The 21340-nt window shown below is 45.5% G+C and overlaps 1 protein-coding gene across 1 annotated transcript; it reads left to right on the top strand.

The window, feature by feature from the left end:
• The first annotated feature begins 12111 nt into the window (after positions 1–12111).
• Positions 12112–13982, top strand: LOC125524405 (acyl transferase 10-like). The gene is made up of 2 exons (XM_048689458.1): positions 12112–12650; positions 12901–13982. The coding sequence occupies exons 1-2, from the start codon at positions 12186–12188 to the stop codon at positions 13738–13740; spliced, it is 1305 nt and encodes a 434-aa protein (XP_048545415.1). The 5' UTR covers positions 12112–12185; the 3' UTR covers positions 13741–13982.
• The last annotated feature ends 7358 nt before the right edge of the window (positions 13983–21340 follow it).

Genomic DNA, 21340 nt, shown 5'->3' with positions numbered 1-21340 from the left:
CACAAATCTCAATGTAGGCAACGAAAGGCATATGCTTCACCACTAGGGCATGTTAATACTATAACCGGTTGTATGCCGTTGTCATGTCATTTATCGTCAATCTTATAGCCACCATGTATAATAGTTACTGTAAATAGATACCATTTTGTTAATGTTTGGTCCACCTCCTCTCTAACGAAGTTTTTGGAGCCCAGGGTGAAGCTGGTTGTTAATCTACGACCCGCTTCTTTTCTCTCTCTTCTTCTCACTCCCCCAACTCAGCATATATACAATATTTAAATCCTTATAGCATACTTACATCACCTTATTTTATTATTTACCTGGGTTGTACGTATGGGTGGATCTAGGGGGGTTCCATGGGTGCGGGAAAATATCTGATGCACTGATGCTTGTGGTGCTTCCAGTGCACCGGACCTCCATAGTACATTTTAGAATGTTCCAAAAAATGTGAAAGAAATTGAGCTCATTCACACAACATCAATGTTTGTTGTGGCAAACATTGCTCGAGATACCAAAATGTTTTGAATTTTGATTCGAAATTTTGCAACAACAAACACTGATGTTGTGCGAATTTGCTCAATTTTTCCACATTTTTGGAAACATTTTAAAATGTGCTAGGAGGTTCGGTACACAGGTAGCACCACAAGCACCGGTGCACCGAATATGTTCCTCCATGGGTGCCATACCGGCCCCTCTCCAAATATGGAAAAAAAATCTACGAAATGGCTCTAGACAAGATAACTAACTACTTGAGGCATCTTTTGAATGCTATTGGGAGCATATTAAATTATTTATGCAGTATTTTTGAAAAAAAAAATCAGGTTTTGTGTTGAGTTTGCAGTGTTTATAGTGGCAACTAAATTGTGTGCGCGAAACATGGCACCCCAACGATAAAAATCCTAGACTCGTCAGTGGCAGCATTGTAGGGAACACCCGGCTGAGACTCAAAACGCCTCCTTCATTCATGATTGACTTCTGTCTTTATTTTATACTCCCTTAGTCCTGAATTAGTTGTCATAGATTTGTTTAAATACGGATGTATCTAGACACATTTTAGTGTTAGGTATATCCGTATGTAGACATATCTAAAACAACTAATCTGAAACAGAGGTAATAGAATTTACAGCCCAAAGCAAAAGTATCTAACTGGGATATCTGGCATACATTTTGACTCCGAAAACTAGCTTTTCACCACTCTGTTCAGTGATATGAAAGTTACACGTCGACGTTCACCCACCTATATATTCCACGGGTACGTGCATGGCTGATTAGCTGGTGACCGGCATGAGTTGTTTGCACCCGACGATGATCGATGTACCACGAGAAAAAGGAGAGCGCAAAAAGGGCAAGTACGTACTTGCGATGAATTGGATAGACCAACAAATATCTTCACAAATTATGTCACTAAAGGGCGCCAACTTTATACCAACCACCCTATATTTCAACTGCGAGTCGGTAGCCCTGTTCGCTGTTGCCGCTTCGCGAGTCTCGTAGTACTACATAGTATATTGCACCTATCGGTTAGTTCGCTGAGGCATAGGAGCTAATTGGACGATTATATCAAAGAATGGTGGGTATCATCTGCTTGCTAATCTGGTGGTTGGCATCATTTGTTTGTGACTTGCGACTTGCACAGCAACTAGCCAACTTGCTATATATGTAAAAAAAAAAATTGCTGCAGTAGAATGTATCTACGAGTCGGCAAGGAATCACTACCAGCAAGGTTATATTTATGTATGTATGTGCCTCCCAAAAATGCTATCTCCCTGTTAGGGTTTATAAGTGTGAATTGTTTAGACATGAGTCTATAAGCACCCAATTTAGCAAAAAAAATATTTCTGAAAGTTTTTTGTAGCAAACTTGGTCTAGCATTATAAACGTGTGTAATGTTTTGAGACAAAATGCATTATGTGGAAAATCTTGGCAAGAAAATACAAAATTACAGGTACGGAAAATGTGAATAGTAACTTTTATATTGTATCGTTTTTGTTTTAATTCGCCCAGAATATGACGTGAGACATTTTGTCGCGCGACTTTACAGACATGCATAACGCTAGACCATGTTTGTTCCGAAACAAAGTTTCAGAAACATTTGACTTTTTTCAAAAAAAAAAATCAGATCGGATCCATCCATGATAACAGTTGTATTTCCGCTAATATAAAAAAGATATATATCATCGCAAGTATACTCACTTTTGCTAGACATGATTAGTTTCTATGCATGTACTTCTAAAGTTGACATGTGTCCTCCAATAATTCTATCTCTACCTCCCTAGCTGACATGTGATCAATCTCTTTTAAAAAGTACTCTACTGATCGACTCGAGTTGGTTGGATTTGGTAAGCTTGATCAAAATGTGACTGTTTGGTGTGCCCTCAGTAGGTTGAACCAGCCTTCCACTAGATCACAATTCTTATGAATAGAACATAGGACCGCTCAAGGACTAGTTTTGAATAGATCTGGTGGTGTTCATCGTCAACTCGACGTTCTCCCTTCACCCATCGTGCCTCCACCATCTAAAAACAGATTCAATAGGATTAGTTCTGACCACCACGGCACCACACACGGTCGTTCGTCGATCACCGAACTGGCACCTCTCCAACCTTCATGCAGATGCAATGGTGACGCAGGAAACTCGTTGATAGTAGAGAGGCAACATAGATGAGAGGTTGAAATCGAGAGCACATAAACACGGTCACGATCCACAAAACAAGTTTTGATTGATGCCATCCTTATTTGAACAACTTGTCTATCTGTTGTTGTAGATCAAATCCATAAAATTATCCTAAATTGGTACTCACTCTCCACAAAAGCGAGGTTATTTCTGATTAGAACTACTTTAACTACCAATGTGAATGGAATGGATTGTTGGTTACAACCATAAAACAGTAAAATTATGTTTATGAGCCAGGTATAATTCATTCGAGCTCACTTATCTATGTACAACACATATAAGGTCAAAGTTCTCTTTCATCAATGTGTGGCCTCTTTGATTCAAATGAATTCCGGAGGATTCTAATCCTTAGGATTTTCCCCAACATTGATTATTTGATTTATAGGATTACAACTCATAAGATTTTTCCTTCTATGCGATTAGTTTGGAGCAGTTTTCGTAGGAAATTTTTCATTCACTCCAACCTCTTGTATAGAATCATATGTTGTTCCTGCGTGCAATCAAACGCTCATACTAATCTCATAATAATCCTGTAGGAATGAAAATGGCATGCCACTCTATTTTTTTCATTCCGCGATCAAAGAGGCTGTCTCGAAGTATGAGTGAATTAATATAAGGGATGTCTACCAACAAGTGCTTTGTATGTCATTAGCGTGAATCACATTTCAAATATTTAAATCAACATCCAACCGTACACATCTCCAGCTCCAAGTCACTCCATACATAACCTACAAGGTAAAAATTGCATTTTTCCAAACATTTTTTGTGAATGCACTAAAGTTTGGTCGATGCATAGGTAGGAGGTTACCCTCTTCTTGAAAAAAGAAATGGCATGTCATTAATGTTATTGCGCATAGATTTAAGTAGAGTTAAATGTACTGGAGGTCCTAAAAGTTTCATCAAGGTGTCATTTTAGTCCTAATTCTTTCAAAATGCACCTTTAGATCCTAATTCTTTAGTAAGTGGTTCACTTGAGGTCCTTTTTTCACGAGTGCTCATTGACCTGCCCACGTGGCACGTTGACCCATGCCACGTCGACAGAGGGCCCAACTGGCTGGCGAGGAGAATACACTGGTGATCCTAAAAGTTTCTGAGCAGTGTCACTTTAGTCCTATTTTTTTTTCAAAACGCACGTTTACGTCCTAATTCTATAGTAAGTAGTTCATGCGAGGTCCTTTTTCGCACGATCATTCTATAGCTTGTGGAGGAGGCAATGCTGCCGACGCTGCTGCAATGCTCCTCTTCGTCACTCGCTTCCTTGCCGAGGAGCTTGCTGCCCCAGCCATGGCGATGGTGTGGGCATGAGAGAGAGAGAGGGGGGTGGGAAATGTCAAGAGGGGGAGGGTACAAGGGGCTTTCTCTAAAAAAAAAGAACAACCACAACGGCCTCTAAGTTGACATGGCATGGGTCAATGCGTTATGCAAGCATGTCAGAGAAAGATCGTGCAAAAAAGGACCTCGCGTGAACCACTTACTATAGAATTAGGATCTAAACATGCATTTTGAAAGAAGTAGGACTAAAGTGACACTGCCTAGAAACTTTTAGGACCTCCAGTGTAATTTTCTCGCCTGGCGGTTGGGCCCTCTGTCGACGTGGCGTGGGTCAACGCGCCACACGTGCAGGGCAATGAGCGCTCATGGAAAAAGGACCTCGCATGAACCACTTACTAAAGAATGAGGACCTAAAGGTGCATTTTGAAAGAATTAGGACTAAAGTGACACCCCGATGAAACTTTTAGGACTGCCAGTGCATTTAACTCATTTAAGTATATCAGATTTTAGGACGTTCTTAGGGTATTTCTAAATTTTCAAGTAATAAAGAATAAAAAAAATACAATTTGGAGTGAATGCCGAAACAATCTCCCCGCTACCATGCCAAAAATAGCAATAGTTATATACTCCCTTGGTACACAAATACAAAACAGTCTACATACAGTTTGAAATAGGTGAACAAACACACTAAAATGTATCTATATACATCCAATTCAAAAGAAGTTACTCCCTCCGTTCCCTTATACTCCCTCCGTTTCTTTTTATTTTGCATATAAGATTTGGTCAAAGTCAAACTTTGTAAAGTTTGACTAGCTTTGTAAAAAAAAGTATCAACATTCACGCTATGAAATCAATATTATTAGATGCATGATGAAATTAATTTTCATAACATATAACTTTTGTATTGTAGATGTTGATATTTTTTCTATAAAGTTAGTCAAACTTTAGAAATTTTGACTTTGACCAAATCTTATATGCAGACTAAAAGAAACGGAGGAAGTACAAGGTCACTTCGTTTTTCATGTCAAACTTTGACTTATAATTTTGGTCAACAAAATATGGATTATATGTCATAAAAATATATCATCGGAAAGTTATTTGAAATGTGCATCTAATGCCATACTTTTTGTGGCATATAACTCACTTTTTGTTATTGAAATTAATGGTCAAAGTTAGATATAAAAATTGAATGGAGAGAGTTGACCATTTTATATTTGTGAACGGAGGGACTAGCACCTATGGATTGTTTTCTTATGTACTAAGGGCATATATAATAATGCTGGAATTTAGTCTATTTTGGACAGCTCAATAACTATTTCAGAAATTCCTAATAAATCCTAAAGGCCCATTTAGCCCATTTGTGCAAGGCAAGGGATACTACTAAAGTTTAGTCCCACATTGCTAGTTTAGTGGGAGTTGGACCTCCTTATAAGGAAGGTTCTTTCCCCACTTGTACGAGCATGAGAACAAGAGGGATATCCACGTCCGCTCCTCCTCCGCCGCCCGCCTCGCCACGTCACCTTGTCACGACGCGCCTGCCACGCACGACGGGTATACGAAAGGTCACGTGGGAGTTGAAACGTTTTCTGTAGTGAACACTGAATTCGAACGGCGCGCCCCTTCGGCCGCCGCCTGTTCGCTTCGTCTCCCTTCGTTACTTCACCTCCTGCCGCAGCCTCTTCGCGTCCTTCTCCTATGCCTATATAAGAGAGGTCGCTCCTCTCCAGAGAGACACAACAGAAGCTCATCTTCCTCTCGTCACAAAGTTCCGACCACTGCGCTGCTGCTACGTTCTTCCCCATCCCGTCTTGCGGCATGCACCGCAGGTCGGGACAGTAGGCCTCCGAAACCGCACCTTTTGAGTCCTGTACGGGAGAATGGTGATAAGGTTTTTGAGGAGCGCTCAGCGCGACTACTGGCTGCTTCATCACGGACGATCCGGTCGCCGACGACTTCTTCCCTGACATCCACAACCTCCTTGACGACATGGCAGGCGAGGACACCGACCCCAAGTCCAGCGCTTCTGTTGCTGCTGTCCCGTACGTGTTCTTGTCTTTCCTGTTAAAGGTTCTGCCGCAGTTCCTTGTTCTAGTCCTTGTCCTACACATGATAGGTTCTACTTCATATATACTACTTGCTATATTGTCTGCTTTAGATATGATAGGCTATGGTTCATATATGCAGAAGCTATTTACCTTCTCTCTGTCAGAACGCATGACTTGTTTTATCTCTACTATATTAGTCATGCTTTATCTAGTATTTCTGTTAATAAAATTATTTGGTAAATTGCTCATATTTCCAACAATCCAAAAACCTTATTATAGGCAATTTACCCCAAGTGGTTTTGCTGCTTCCATGAGACCTTCTATGTTTGAGGGTATCCACTATAAGAGGTGGCGCGTGAGAGCAGTCTTATGGTTTCAAACCATGAGTTTCTATGACGCCACTCTCGGCAAACCTGAAGGAGAGCTTGATGCTCAACAGGCACAAGCTTTTCAAAAAATAGATACTCCGTTTAAGGCTGCTCTCTTGAGTGTTCTTGGTGAGAATATAGTTGATGCTTATGCGTCAATTGATAATGGAAAAGATACGTGGGATGCACTCGAGGCCAAGTTTGGGGTCTCGGATGCTGGCACTGAGCTGTACATCATGGAGCAATTCTATGATTACAGGATGACTGAAGAGCGCTCCGTGGTTGAGCAAGCTCATGAGATACAGTCATTTGCAAGAGAACTTGAGCACTTCAGTTGTATGCTACCGGACAAGTTTGTTGTCGGAGGTATCATCACTAAGCTTCCTCCTTCATGGAGGAACTTTGCTACCTTGCTGAAGCATAAGAGGCAGGAGTTTTCCATCCCGGATCTCATCGGCACTCTTGATGTGGAAGAAAAGGCGAGAGCAAAGGACACACGTGCTCGAGGTATTGAGGGAGGATCTAGTGCCAATGTGGTATAGAAGCAGAACTTACAGCCCAACAAGTTCAAGAACAAGGGCAAGTTTGATGGAAAAGCAAAGTTTGATGGGAAGAACAAGGGTGTGCAACACACGAACTTCAAGAAGAAGAATGGCAAGAAGAAATGTGCTTGTCATGTGTGTGGGGATCCTGATCATTGGGCTCCTAGTTGCCCTAATCGCTATGACAAGGGTCATCCTGGGAAAGGCGGCAAGACCGTTAATGTTGTCATTGGAGACATTGACATGAAGGATGCTGGGTATGGTATATTTCCCACTATTCTTTCAGTATGTCATTCTCCTGACTGGTTGATTGACACAGGTGCTAATGTGCATGTATGCGGTGATATTTCCATGTTTTCGTCTTATCAGACCGCAGGGACTTCAACCGTGCTGATGGGCAACGGCTCAAGTGCTTCTGTTCGTGGTGTTGGTACGGTCGATCTGAAGTTTACTTCAGGGAAGATCGTGCGGCTAAAGAACGTGCATTATGTTCCCTCCATCAATAAAAATCTTATTTGCGGATCTCTTCTGTGTAGAGATGGCTACAAGCTTGTCTTTGAGTCGAATAAATTTGTAATATCCAAGTATGGAACCTTTGTTGGTAAAGGCTATGAGTCAGGAGGCTTGTTTCGTTTATCCTTATCAGACGTTTGCAATAAAGTTGTTAATCATATTTGCAACAATAGTGAATCCAATGTGTGGCATTCACGTCTTTGTCATGTTAACTTTGGTTGCATGTCGCGACTAGCGAAGTTGAACTTAATCCCTAGTTTCACCACCGTTAAGGGATCTAAGTGTCAAGTGTGTGTGCAAGCTAAACAACCTCGTAAGTCTCACACGACTGCGGAAATAAGAAATCTTGCACCACTAGAGCTCATACATTCAGATCTATGTGAAATGAATGGTGTGTTGACAAAAGGTGGAAAGAAATATTTCATGACGTTAATTGATGACTCCACTGAAATCTAAGGATGAGGCTTTGAACTTTTTCAAGATCTATAAAGCTGAAGTGGAAAACCAACTTGATCGAAAAATCAAGAGGCTTAGGTCCGACCGTGGTGGAGAGTATTTTTCCAATGAATTTGATGCTTTTTGTGTGGAACATGGTATAATCCATGAGAGGACGCCTCCCTATTCACCTCAGTCAAACAGGGTGGCCGAAAGAAAGAACCGTACTCTAACTGATTTGGTTAACGCCATGTTAGACACATTGGGTCTCTCCAAGGCATGGTGGGGGGAGGCGATATTGACAGCATGTCATGTCCTGAACCGAGTCCCCACAAAGAACAAAGAGATAACTCCATTCGAGGAATGGGAGAAGAAAAGGTTAAAACTCTCTTATCTGCGAACATAGGGTTGTTTGGCGAAAGTCAATGCTCCAATTTTAAAGAAGCGGAAGCTTGGACCAAAGACCGTGGATTGTGTTTTTCTGGGATATGCTTTTCATAGCATTGGCTATAGATTCTTGGCTGTAAAATCTGAGGTACCTGACATGCATGTCGGTACGATCATGGAGTCGAATGATGCGACTTTCTTTGAAGATATCTTTCCCATGAAGGATATGGCTACCTCATCTAATCAGGAGATGCCTAGTTCATCAAATCAGGAACCAGTTACAATTACCGAACCTACAATTTCGATGGAACACTTTGAAAGTCCTGTGGAGGAGAACAATGAAGTTCCTATTAGGAGCAAGAGACAGAGGACTGCAAAGTCCTTTGGTGATGATTTTCTTGTGTACCTCATAGATGACACTCCCAGTTCTATTTCAGAGGCCTATGCATCTGAAGATGCTGACTACTGGAAGGAAGCGGTTCGTAGCGAGATGGATTCCATCTTGGCGAATGAAACTTGGGAGATAACTGATCGTCCTTATGGGTGCAAACCTATAGGATGCAAATGGGTATTCAAGAAGAAGCTTAGGCCTGATGGTACTATTGAAAAGTACAAGGCTCGGCTCGTGGCTAAGGGTTATACCCAAAAGGAAGGTGAAGACTTCTTTGATACTTACTCACCTGTGGCTCGACTAACCACTATTCGAGTTCTACTTTCACTAGCTGCCTCGCATGGTCTTCTTGTTCATCAAATGGATGTTAAGACTGCTTTCCTAAATGGAGAGTTGGACGAGTAAATTTATATGGAACAACCAGATGGATTTGTACTAGATGGTCAGGAAGGGAAAGTGTGCAAGTTGTTGAAGTCTTTGTACGGACTTAAGCAAGCACCCAAACAGTGGCATGAGAAGTTTGAAAGAACTTTAACGGCTGCAGGCTTTGTTGTGATGCTAGTGTGTTGCTTCGAAAGAATCGAAGAATTGCTAGAGACCAATTGAAGTATTCTCAGATTATTGGCTCGCTTATGTACTTAGCCAGTGCTACAAGACCTGGCATCTCTTTTGCTGTTAGCAAACTGAGTCAGTTTGTTTCAAAACCAGGAGATGTGCATTGGAAAGCTCTAGAAAGAGTTTTGCGTTATTTGAAAGGCACTGCAAATTATGGAATTCACTACACCGGGCATCCAAAGGTGCTTGAAGGGTATAGTGACTCAAACTGGATCTCAGATGCTGATGAGATAAAGGCCACGAGCGGTTATGTATTCACTCATGGAGGTGGCGCTGTTTCTTGGAAGTCTTGCAAGCAGACCATCTTAACGAGGTCAACAATGGAAGCAGAACTCACAACACTAGATACAGCTACGGTTGAAGCAGATTGGCTTCGCCGGCTCTTGAATGACTTGCCGGTTGTTGAGAAACCTGTACCGGGTGTCCTTATGAACTGCGGCAATCAAACTGTGATCACGAAAGTGAGCAGCTCAAAGGATAACATGAAGTCATCAAGACACGTTCAGAGAAGGTTAAAGTCTGTCAGGAAAATGAAAAACTCCAGAGTTATTGCGTTGGATTATATCCAAACGTCTAAAATCTGGCAGATCCTTTTACCAAGGGTCTATCACGTAATGTGATAGATAATGCATCGAGGGAGATGGGTATGAGACCCACAATATGAGTTGTTCATAGTGGTAACCTATTCTTTGTGATCGGAGATCCCGTGAATTAGATGTGGAAGACAAGCTGTTGGTCAACTGAGAGGAGAGTATCCTTACTATTCACAATACCACTCCATGAAGATGCAATACTCTCCTAATCTGCATGGCAGGTTGATGTATATCTTAATGTGTTCTAAGTGGCTTATTTAAGCAGAGATGTTATCCTGCAGAACATCTTTTGAAGAACACACTTATATGAGTCTGATTGTCAAACGTCGCAATCTACGAGAGTAGGGTTCTCTCTAGTAAACTCATGAAAGGTCACGGAGTATGACGCATAAGCTCCACCCGCACGGAAGATCCACGGTAGCCACGTATCGGTCAAGGCTTTATGTGAAGCTAGATTCGCAGAAAACTTGCAGTTCAAGGCCCAGTCCACTGTTCAAGTTGCTTACTAGTGTAGCATAGAGTTCTAGGTGGAAGTTCAACTTAACAGTCTCCACTGCAGTACCGCTATATAAAACAGTGTTTTGGAATCAAAGGCAAATTTCCGTGTGTCTCTGGGATCTGGTGGGGGATTGCTGGAATTTAGTCTATTTTGGGTAGCCCAATAACTATTTCAGAAATTCCTAATAAATCCTAAAGGCCCACTTAGCCCATTTGTGCAAGGCAAGGGATACTACTAAAGTTTAGTCCCACATTGCTAGTTTAGTGGGAGTTGGACCTCCTTATAAGGAAGGTTCTTTCCCCATTTGTACGAGCATGAGAACAAGAGGGATATCCACGCGCGCTCCTCCTCCGCCGCCCGCCTCGCCACGCCACGCCTTGTCACGACGCGCCGCGGGTTGCGAGAATGAGCCGAGCCGATATCTAAATTTTTGCCACGCACGATGGGTATACGAAAGGTCACGTGAGAGTTGAAACGTTTTCTGTAGTGGACACTGAATTCGATCGGCGCGCCTCTTCGGCCGCCGCCTGTTCGCTTCGTCTCCCTTCGTTACTTCACCTCCTGCCGCAGCCTCTTCGCGTCCTTCTCATGTGCCTATATAAGAGAGGTCGCTCCTCTCCAGAGAGACACAACAGAAGCTCATCTTCCTCTCGCCACAAAGTTCCAACCACTGCGATGCTGCTACGTTCTTCCCCATCCCGTCTTGCGGCATGCACCGCAGGTCGGGACAGTAGGCCTCCGAAACCGCACCTTTTGAGTCCTGTACGGGAGAATGGTGATAAGGTTTTTGAGGAGCGCTCAGCGCGACTACTGGCTGCTTCATCACGGACGATCCGGTCGCCGACGACTTCTTCCCTGACGTCCACAACCTCCTTGACGACATGGCAGGCGAGGACACCGATCCCAAGTCCAGCGTTTCTGCTGCTGCTGTCCCGTACGTGTTCTTGTCTTTCCTATTAAAGGTTCTGCCGCAGTTCCTTGTTCTAGTCATTGTCCTACACATGATAGGTTCTACTTCATATATGGTACTTGCTATACTGTCTGCTTTAGATATGATAGGCTACGGTTCATATATGCAGAAGCTATTTACCTTCTCTCTGTCAGAACGCATGACTTGTTTTATCTCTACTATATTAGTCATACTTTATCTATTATTTCGGTTAATAAAATCATTTGGTAAAATGCTCATATTTCCAACAAATAATACTATCTCACAAGTGTAATGTAGGATACATGTTGAACTGGAGGAGAGATAAACAATAATAAAATGTTCGTCTTCTTTTAGTTAAGAGGTGGTCTCTTATCAAAATAAGCATCACGACGTATTTAGGGATATTTAGTTACCAGAGATAAACTAAAAAATAATTCATTGTGCATTTTTTATTGTCTTCTCTATATTACACCCATGGAGTACATGGCAGGCTTAGGATGAGACCACTCTACATGCCCAGATGCCCTAATCTGAAGACTTGTCATCTTCTCCATTAATTCTACCTTTGAATTTCCCTACTCCACCTAATCTCGTAAGCCCATTCCTTAAGAAATCGTCCGTAGCATTTCACTCAAAATAATGAGACACGAACCATCTAACCCAACTAATGGCCACTTGAATTACCGTTGTGCATTCGCATTCGTGGGAGAATAAAACGTAAATTAGTCATCAACCGGAACATGCAACTTCCAACCTTTTCTTGAAAAAAAAAGGTTGTGGAGATCGACCGCCCGATCGAGGTGGCAAAACAGGGTAGTTGGTTCCTATAAATGCCCTTGGCGCCGCGCGGTGTCACTCCACGCAAACTTAGCCGCTGACGACGAGTTAGGTAACCACTTAACTGGCACAACACAAACTCCATGGGTGTCTTCGCCGTGACCAAGGTGTCCGAGGGCCCCGTCCGGCCATCCGCCGCGACGCCGTCGGAGACGCTGCCACTCGCGTGGGTTGACCGGTATCCGACGCACCGCGGCCTCGTCGAGTCCGTGCACGTGTACCGCGACGCCGTGCCCGAGACGGTGGACGCCGGCGCGGAAGGGAAGAAGAGGAAGCCCCCGGCGGCCGTCGTGCGCGGCGCGCTCGCGGACGCGCTGGTGCACTATTACCCTTTCGCGGGTCGGATCGTGGAAGGCGAGGACATGCGCCGCCCCGCCGTGCTGTGCTCCGCCGAGGGCGTCTACTTCGTCGAGGCCACCGCGAACTGCACGCTCGCCGACGTCAACTTCCTGGAGCGGCCGCTGCTGCTCGGCAAGGACCAGCTCGTGCCGTACCCGACGCCGGAGCTCTGGGCCGTCGAGCCGCAAAACAGCCTTGCCATGATACAGGTTCTTATTTTGTTTTTCGTGCATTGCTTCAGCTTTGTCTTCACGTTCTCGGAGGAAGCGGTTGGTCCCTACTAAGTAAATTTACTACGCCAACTCTCTTCTGTTTAGCAAAACCAAACTCGTGCTCATTTTTAATGTTGTAAACTTGTGATGAGTAGTTGCACACTTGCATTTATCATACTGTATGTTGCGTGTGTACACATGACGAACTCGTGCGCATCTTTAATGTTGTCAACTTGTGATCTCTCAGGTCACGACGTTTACCTGCGGCGGCTTCGTGATCGGCCTGCGCACCAACCACGCGGTGGCCGACGGCACGGGCGCGGCCCAGTTCCTGAACGCCGTCGGCGACCTTGCCCGGGGTCTCCCGGAGCCTCGCGTCAAGCCGGTCTGGGGGCGCGACCGCTTCCCCGACCCGGACATCAAGCCCGGCCCGCTCCCGGAGCTGCCCGTGCTGGCCCTCGAGTACATCGCGTTCGACTTCCCGGTAGCCTACATCGACAAGATCAAGTCGCAGTACTCCGAGTTCACCGGCGGCAAGCACTGCTCCGGCTTCGACATCGTCATCGCCAAGCTCTGGCAGTGCCGGACGCGGGCCATCGGTCCGGTCATCGTCCCCGGCGCGGACGTCAAGCTCTGCTTCTTCGCCAGCGCCCGCCACGTGCTGAAGCTGGAGCCGGGATACTGGGGCAACGCCATCTTCCCGGTGAAGGTGTCGGCGCCGGCGGAGAAGATCGCCGGCTCGTCGGTGGTCGAGATTGTCGGGGTGGTCCGCGAAGCGAAGCGACGCATGGCGGAGGAGTGTCTGAGCTGGGCCGAGTGCCGCACCGGCGGCCGCGACCCGTTCCAGATGACGTTCGACTACGAGTCGGTGTACGTGTCGGACTGGAGTAAGCTGGGGTTCTCGGACGTGGACTACGGGTACGGCACGCCCATGACGGCCGGCCCGCTGGTGAACTGCGACCTCATCGCGTCGGTCATCGTCATGAAGGCGCCGGCGCCGCTCGCCGGCACGCGGCTGCTCGCGAGCTGCGTCACCAAGGAACACGCCGACGACTTCGCTGGTCTGATGAGGGAGGACCTCGCATGAACGTACGTACGTACGTACGTGCAGCCATGCAAGCGTGCGAAATAAACTGAAGGGAATCGAGGGCACTTAATTATTATATGTTCGAGAGATGTGAGCGCTACTCTGTTTGAATGGAGCTGCCAAATGATCTGAAGGCGTCGGTCACTGTTCCATATAGTTTGCTGAATGTTTTGTTTGTGAGAGAAGTGCATATTATACCCTCCAACTCTAGCACTAGTCTAATATACACCCCTCAACTTCAATACCGTCTAAAATACATCCCTCAACTCTCAAAACCGGCTAGAATTCAACCCTTCCCTCCCTGTTGACCGGTTTTGACTGAGTGAACAGTAAAAATAAAAATTTTAAAAACAAAAAAAATATTTTTTTTGACAAAATTCAAAAAGTTCCAAGTTTTTGCACCACGTGAACAGTAAATTCAAAAAAAATCACCTTTTCAACATGTTTGGATACCTGAGTAAATTTGAGATGTCCGTAAATTCGAAAAAAATTCAAAATTTTCAGCATGGTGAACAGTAATTCGGGAAAAAAATCCAAAAAAAATCAGCACGCGCTCAAACATCATCCATGCAAAAAAAGGGTTTTAAAAAAATCGATTTTACTATTTGCCAAGCTGAAATTTTGAAAAAAAAATCGAATTTATGGACATCTCGAATTTACTCAGGTGTCCAAACATGCTGAAAAGGTGATTTTTTTTTAATTTACTGTTTACACGGTGAAAAAACTTGAAACATTTTTGAATTTTTTTCAAAAAAAAATTATGGTTTTTAAAATTTTATTTTTACTGTTCACTCAGTCAAAACCGGTCAACAGGGAAGGGAGGGTTGAATTATGGCCAGTTTTGTGAGTTGGGAGTGTATATTAGACGGTATTGGAGTTGGGGGGTGTATATTAGACTAGGGCTAGAGTTGGGGGGTGTAATATGCACTTCTCTCTTTGTTTGTACACTTATCATCTTTTGGGGCCGTTATTGTATGTGCAAACAGTGTTACATCGTAATATCTCTCCTGTGTAATAATGCTAACATGAATAAAAGGGCGAGTTTGCTATTCTTTATGTGCATGAAAAAACTTTAGGTCTCCGTCGAATATGTGGAGCCTCCTCATCGTCCCCGGTGGAGGAGAGTCGACGGTTAACGGGTGCAGGTCGGGTGGGGTATCGACAGAAGCTGGCAGGGTTTAGAGAGACCGGCAGCAATTTAGTATTGAGGCGCCGAAGCGCACACATAGCGCCCCGACGGTGGTTCGGTCGGTGTCGGAGGGCAGGTCAACGGGCAGGGGTTGGCGAAGGAAGACCAAGACCCCACAAAATCCGTTGGAGGTAAATCAGACGGTGAACAGCACAATAAGTTCTAAGTTTTAATATTTGAAACTTATAATTTTGCATCTGAAACTTACAATTTTCTCGGTCGATCGTATCAAATTTCAGAACTGAAACTTGTATCAATTTTTTTGGCGGTCGCAGGTACTAAGTTGTGTTTTTGTCGATCACTCGTACTAAGTTTCAAAAGTTGAGACTTAACGGAATTTTTAAAAACTTGTCAAAACATATTCAAAATTGATCTTATTTGAAAGCCCTCGTCGTAAAAAATACGAACATGAAAGTAGAACCTAATTTGAACTTTTCATTCAAAGATATGAAAGGTCGAAAATCAGAAGGCAAAAGAAAGGTGCGCGCGAGCGGCTCGGTGCCGCATTTCGTCTCCTCTTTATCCAAGAGACAACCACTTTATGCATAAGGGCATCTTTAAAATGGACCCTCAAACGAGTATGTTGTCCGGCCGCAGTTTGTCATCCAACACAGTTCTATATGGATCCGCTGACGCTATCGGACGTCTATTTTCCCGTAAACTGGAGACAAACAAAATTGATCTTTGCAGAAGTTCAAACATTTGTATGCCCAAACAAAAGCCATCACACATTGTCTCTATTCTGCGTCCACTCATGATGGCTAGCGTTTAGCAGAATGCATTGCGCTAATTGTAGTGGATAGCTAGCATTTTTGCGAAAGGTAGTACTTCCTAGTATATCTGCATTTGACGAAAGATGCTAATTAATATATTTTTATTATGTAAATTAGGTAGTCATTTGGCGGAAGGTGCTTTTTTATGCACTAGTTGGAACACCTTCATTCGGCTAAGGCCAAATATTTAGCACCTTCGTTTGGCGGAAGCCAAAATAATAGCTTATGCTTGGTGCTTAGTCATGACTTTTTTTTCGAAACGACCAAAGATTGTCTCATCTATTAATTAAGCAGAAGAGAATTGCTCAGTTAATTACGAAAAACCGGGTAAAAACTGGAACAACAAGGGCCAAACCCACTCCCATAGACTGAAATACACAGGGCAAAGCCCATCCTAATCGACGACAAGTCGACCTGCGGTCAGACAACGCAGCTCCGACTCTGACGGGGAACTTAGAAGAACAAAACCAGATAGGGTTGGCACCACGAAAGCACTATAATTAGTAGCCTTCCGTCAAACTAAAAGTTAATAATTATTTTAAAGTTAACAGAGCCGGATATTTAGAGTGTAGGGTTGGGTGACGGACTTGTATCATTGTCCGGACACCGATGTGGATCGGCCTGCGGACAAATACGGAGTCCGTTTTAAGGTCATTGTGGGAGATGGCTTGAGAGCAACTCCCCGCAAAAGCCCGAGACCCGTAAAATTCCGGTGAGTATGCGGGCTCGATTCAATTTTTCGGTCAGAACAGAGCCCACATACTCGCTCGGCCCGTAAAATTTTTTACCGCGGCCCGCAAACCGCACAGCCCAACCACTATATTTACGGCTTCGCGGCGCGTTTGCGGGTCGAAACCCTATCCCCCTTCCCCCACCCGCCGCCGAGCTACGCAATTCCCACCCCCACCCTCTCCACATTTCTCGCTGCCGGCGACCCCCTTCCGCCTCCGGCCGTCATGTGGGGCCGCATGTGGAGCTATGGACGCGGCTTCGGCAGCAGATCTGGCGGCGGCAGTGACCCCAAGCGCGAGCGGCGCGTCCGGTCGGACGACGCGAGGAAGCGCGGGGCGAGGAAGTGGACCAACCGCGGCCTCTCGCCGCCGCCGAACTTCCGCGTCCGCGAGACGGACGAGTACGACCATCGGCACGGCCATACCCCGTCCTCTGCCGCGTCCTTCTCCTCCGCGGCGAGATCTTCCTACGTCGGGAGCTCCTCCTCTTCCGGCGCGGGCCTTCTCCCCGTGAACAGGGAGTGGTCGGAGGAGCCGGAGGACTTTGAGTTCGTCCCCGTCAAGGAGGAGCCCGAGGAGCTCGGCGGTCGCGGAGTCGTCGGGCTGGAGGACTTCGTCGCCGATGTCGACGCGGTTGCGGCCGCCATTGCCGAGCGGAGCGTGCGCGAGGAGGCGGAGCGCCGACGCCACCACGAGGATCTCAAAGACCTTCAGTTCCGGCAGGTGGTCATGGCCAACCTCGCCGCCAAGGAAAAGGACGATGAGTGGTGGCGCATCCGCGAGGAGTAGAGGGCGAAGTAAATCGACCTCGGCAGCTCCCACGAGGAGGATTGAGCTCCTCCACGGCGTCGTCCATGGTCGCGAGCTCGCCGCCGTGAGATCCCCACCCCTCTAGTACTAGTACTGATGTAGTATGTAGTATGAACTAGTGTTTGTAGTGTTTGATCATGTAAATATATATAGTACGTGATGAACTACCCGCGCCCACGAGGTGCAATTTCTCCCACAAAACTGCTTTTTTTCTTCAAATTATGCAGTTTCATCTACGATTTTTGTTCGACCGCGCTCGTTCTTGACCGGCAAACGAGATTTTCGTCAAATTGCAAACGCGTTTTGCGGGTCAAGATTTTGCGGGGTCTGTCAGAGTTGCTCTGAGGTTGGACCTTCCTTCTCAAGGTGAGAAGTAAAAAAAATCAAAGAGAGCCAAGCACTCCGCTTCTTCCACTTTTATCTAGAAATAGCTACAGGTAGTCCTTCTGTAGAACCTCTAGAAAAATTCAAAAAGTTGCAAGCATGGCGCCAACAACAGCAGTCATAATGAGTAACAAAAGGTATGATATACACACAAGTATCTCACAAATCACATTTTTTTAAAGGAAGAATTCCTCTGGCTCCTGCATGAAGCGATGCGCACAACCATTTCTTTAAACGAATAGAGTATCATGGTACAAAAATCATCTCAGGTACATAAAACAAAATCAAAGAAGTAAACAAATGGCCACAACCGGAAAACATATACACAATGCCTAAACACCTCTTCTATTGTTAGACCGCCATCCAAACCGATTTGTAGGTAGCTCGAGCTACCGCCTCCCATCGTTTGCACCCAAAGATCATATACTCCCTGACTTCCGCACGGTGTAGTAAAGACCACGAATGAATATTTATCCACCTAGATTTGGCATTTCCCCTACCCACATATTATTTCTTCTATCTTAATTAATAGTAGAAAGCATGCTTCGTTTGTCAAAAACAGATCGCATGTCCTAACAAAAAAAATTCAGCTCTATTGGACATCATTTCGGTACCCAAATTATGTACACATATCTTCCCTATTTTGTTCGTACACGTACCTTCCCTTTTTGGGAAATTACAACTACTGCAAAGTGTGAAATGCTGCCAGCAAGCAGGAACTCACAGGGGCACGAAGGTGCGGGGGCATAGAGGTGTCAAGCCCTCCCAAGTCAACTGAATGTCTCACGAGTCCTCAAAGTAGTTGGATCCTGCATGAGGGAACAATAAGTTTTAAGTTTCCAGTTTCGAAACTTACAATTTTGCATCTGAAACTAGCGATTTTCTCGATCACTTGTATCAAGCTGCAGAGTTTAAACTTTAAGCGATTTTTTTGTACAAAAGTTATGATTTTATCTGTCATGGGTACTAAGTTTCAAGGGTTGAATCTTAACAGATTTTTTTTCAAAACTAATCAAAATGTATTTAAAATAAATCTTATTTGAAAGCCCTCGTCACGAGAAACACAAATATGAAAACATCACTTAATTTCGAATTTTTGTTCAAAAGATATGAAAGTTTCAAAATCGGAAGCCAAAAGAAAAAACACGCACGAGGAACTTGGTGCCCCTGCACCAGCTCGTGCTACAAATCCTCTCCCCTCTGCAAGCTATGTATACCGTGGCGTACCAATTACGTGATAAAATGCATGGTTGTGTGTTTGTCTTGTGTGTACCAATATTTTCAGTGTATAACAAATTAGTGCAGCTTTGCTATTCCTCAGTCGTGTGTGAATACTAGTTTTTTGTTTTCTATATCTACTGAATGCATACATAATCAAGCCTAAAGTTGCACCAAAGAGCTTTTGTTTAGAGAGACGAAGGCATTATGCCTAACTTATAAATAAACCCAACACCCTTTGAATAAGAATTTCGTGAAAGAACAACTTTGAATGACTACTAAACATCGTTAAAAGTCCACAATTTTGGTGCAAAGTAGTAATCAGGCCGGAGTTCATTTTTGGTAAAGCAACAAATGTGATGTGATGTTTGTACGTATATATTACGACTTCAGTTCCACAGTGTACAGTAGTACAAGCACTGTTCTAGGTTAATGGAGATAGGGATTCACGTTGAATGCTGCACTCTGAAATTTCCATGCATACACCCTTCGCTCATTAATAACAGGCCATGACAATTCCTTGAACAGGTATTCCTTTTGTTCGAAAATACTTGTCATCTAAATGAATAAAAAGGAATATATGTAAAACTAAAATACATCTAGATATATTTTTTTTTGTTCATTTTAATGACAAGTATTTTTAGACGAACGGAGTATAATCGTAGATCTAAAAGAATATAGACCAGTTACTAGAATCAGAAACCCTGGCTGCTTACTTTCTTCCGAGAGACGCAAGGAGTACAGTGGTGCTTTGCACGTGTCAGGTAAAGAGGGAACCATCCCCGTTGGTCACCTGCATGTGATGCCAACCGGCATTCATTGCGAAAGATTTTCTTTTCAGCTTTTAATCAAACTTTGTTTGTCATTGACGCTTAATTTGTGTGGCTAACAAAGAGTCGTAAATGGCTGATAGAACGTCACGTCAAACCGTCCACGAATAACGAGATAATTTGTTACCCGAAAATCATGTTTATATACAAGACTTTTACAAAAACTATACGTACTACTCACTTTGTCTAATACTATGAGATATTATGACAACAATGTATAGTTCTCTCGCCTTTCCAGATTATTGGACTCATCTCATTTTCTTAGTTTTATCGTATTATAAGTCTTATTTTCACTTTTTTTTACTACATGTTCATATTACCTAAAAAGGGTTTCCCCGCTTTGTATTCCAAAGCACCAACACCGATTACAGAGTAAACGCTGGGGCGAGCAGCACAACAAGCCAAAGAAAAAGAAGAAACAATGCCAACACCGGCAGCTCGACAAAGCGCGAATACCCACTACCGTTGCGCCCTCCGAAATCTACCCACCACGATCCTAGGCACCGATCCACTGCGTACCAAGCAGCACCTCCAGGAAGGAATGCGACGCCGACGACGTTGCTGCCCGGACGTGTCCTAGGGTTTCCCCCGGCACGCGGAGGGTAGAGGGGAATGAAGACCACCGACATCCTCCAGGGAGGAATGGTGGCACCCGCAGGCGTCACCGCATCGGAGCCGGAAGACCCGGCAAGGATTTCTCCCAACTCCAAACCCCACCGCCCAACCGGATCGGAGCCAACCAACCAGCTCGCCGCCCACCAGCATGCGCCACCGCGGTCGCAACACCACCCACACCGTCTCACTGAGATCACCACCACGAGGCCAAGAGAACGAGGAGAGGAGGCGTAGGTCGACGGGAGCAGCAGCGCCGTAGCCGCGCGGGAGGGAACCACCTCCTCCGCCGTCGTGCAGGAGGCTCGTGCCTCCGGCTCCGTCGCGGTCGCCGTCCGGACGCAGCAGCAGGGCATACCAGGCCACCCCTGGCCCGACCAGGCCCGAATTAGGCCCGCTAAGCCCCGCCGACCACGCTGCAGCAGGGCGGCGCCAGCACCGCCAGCCCCCAACGCCCATCGTTGCTCCCCCGCCTCCTGGAAGCCACGCCGCCGACCTGCCCCGCCGTCGGCCCGCCCGGACCCAGATGGGCCCGAAAGGGCCCAGATCTGGGCCGAGCGGGCGCCGCCTGGCCGCGCCGCCGCGCCATCCCATCGCCAACGGCGCCGCCGCCGTCCAGCCGATCTCCCGCGCCGCGTCAGGAAGCCCAGCCGCCACGCCGGACCGCCGCCTAGGGAGCACCCCCCGGCGCCCTCCGCCCGCGCCGGAGAGCAACCGAGAGGGGAATGGCCGGGGGCTGCCGCCACCAGTGTCGCCCGGGCCAGGCCCAGCGGCGAACGCCGGCGACGGCGGCGAGGAGGGGGGGTGAGGAAGAGATGGCGGAGGAGGAACCGGGGCGCGGTCGGTCGCCCGCGGGGGCGACGCGGTCGCGAGAGCCCATGTTACAGTCGTCTATCCAACTTGCCTTCTCGACTCCATGTTCATATTCCAAGATGCATTAAATTGATGCAAGGATTAAAATAAACCAACTAATGCATGTAACCATTTCTACACATTTAGTGGTCATTCATGCATATATTGTAATTAATGCAGATTAAAGTTTGACTAATTTTG

Source organism: Triticum urartu, chromosome 7 (assembly GCF_003073215.2).
Source record: "Triticum urartu cultivar G1812 chromosome 7, Tu2.1, whole genome shotgun sequence".
NCBI lineage: Eukaryota > Viridiplantae > Streptophyta > Magnoliopsida > Poales > Poaceae > Triticum > Triticum urartu.
Note: the sequence above shows the minus strand (reverse complement) of the source record. Positions and strands in the feature narration are given on the sequence as shown.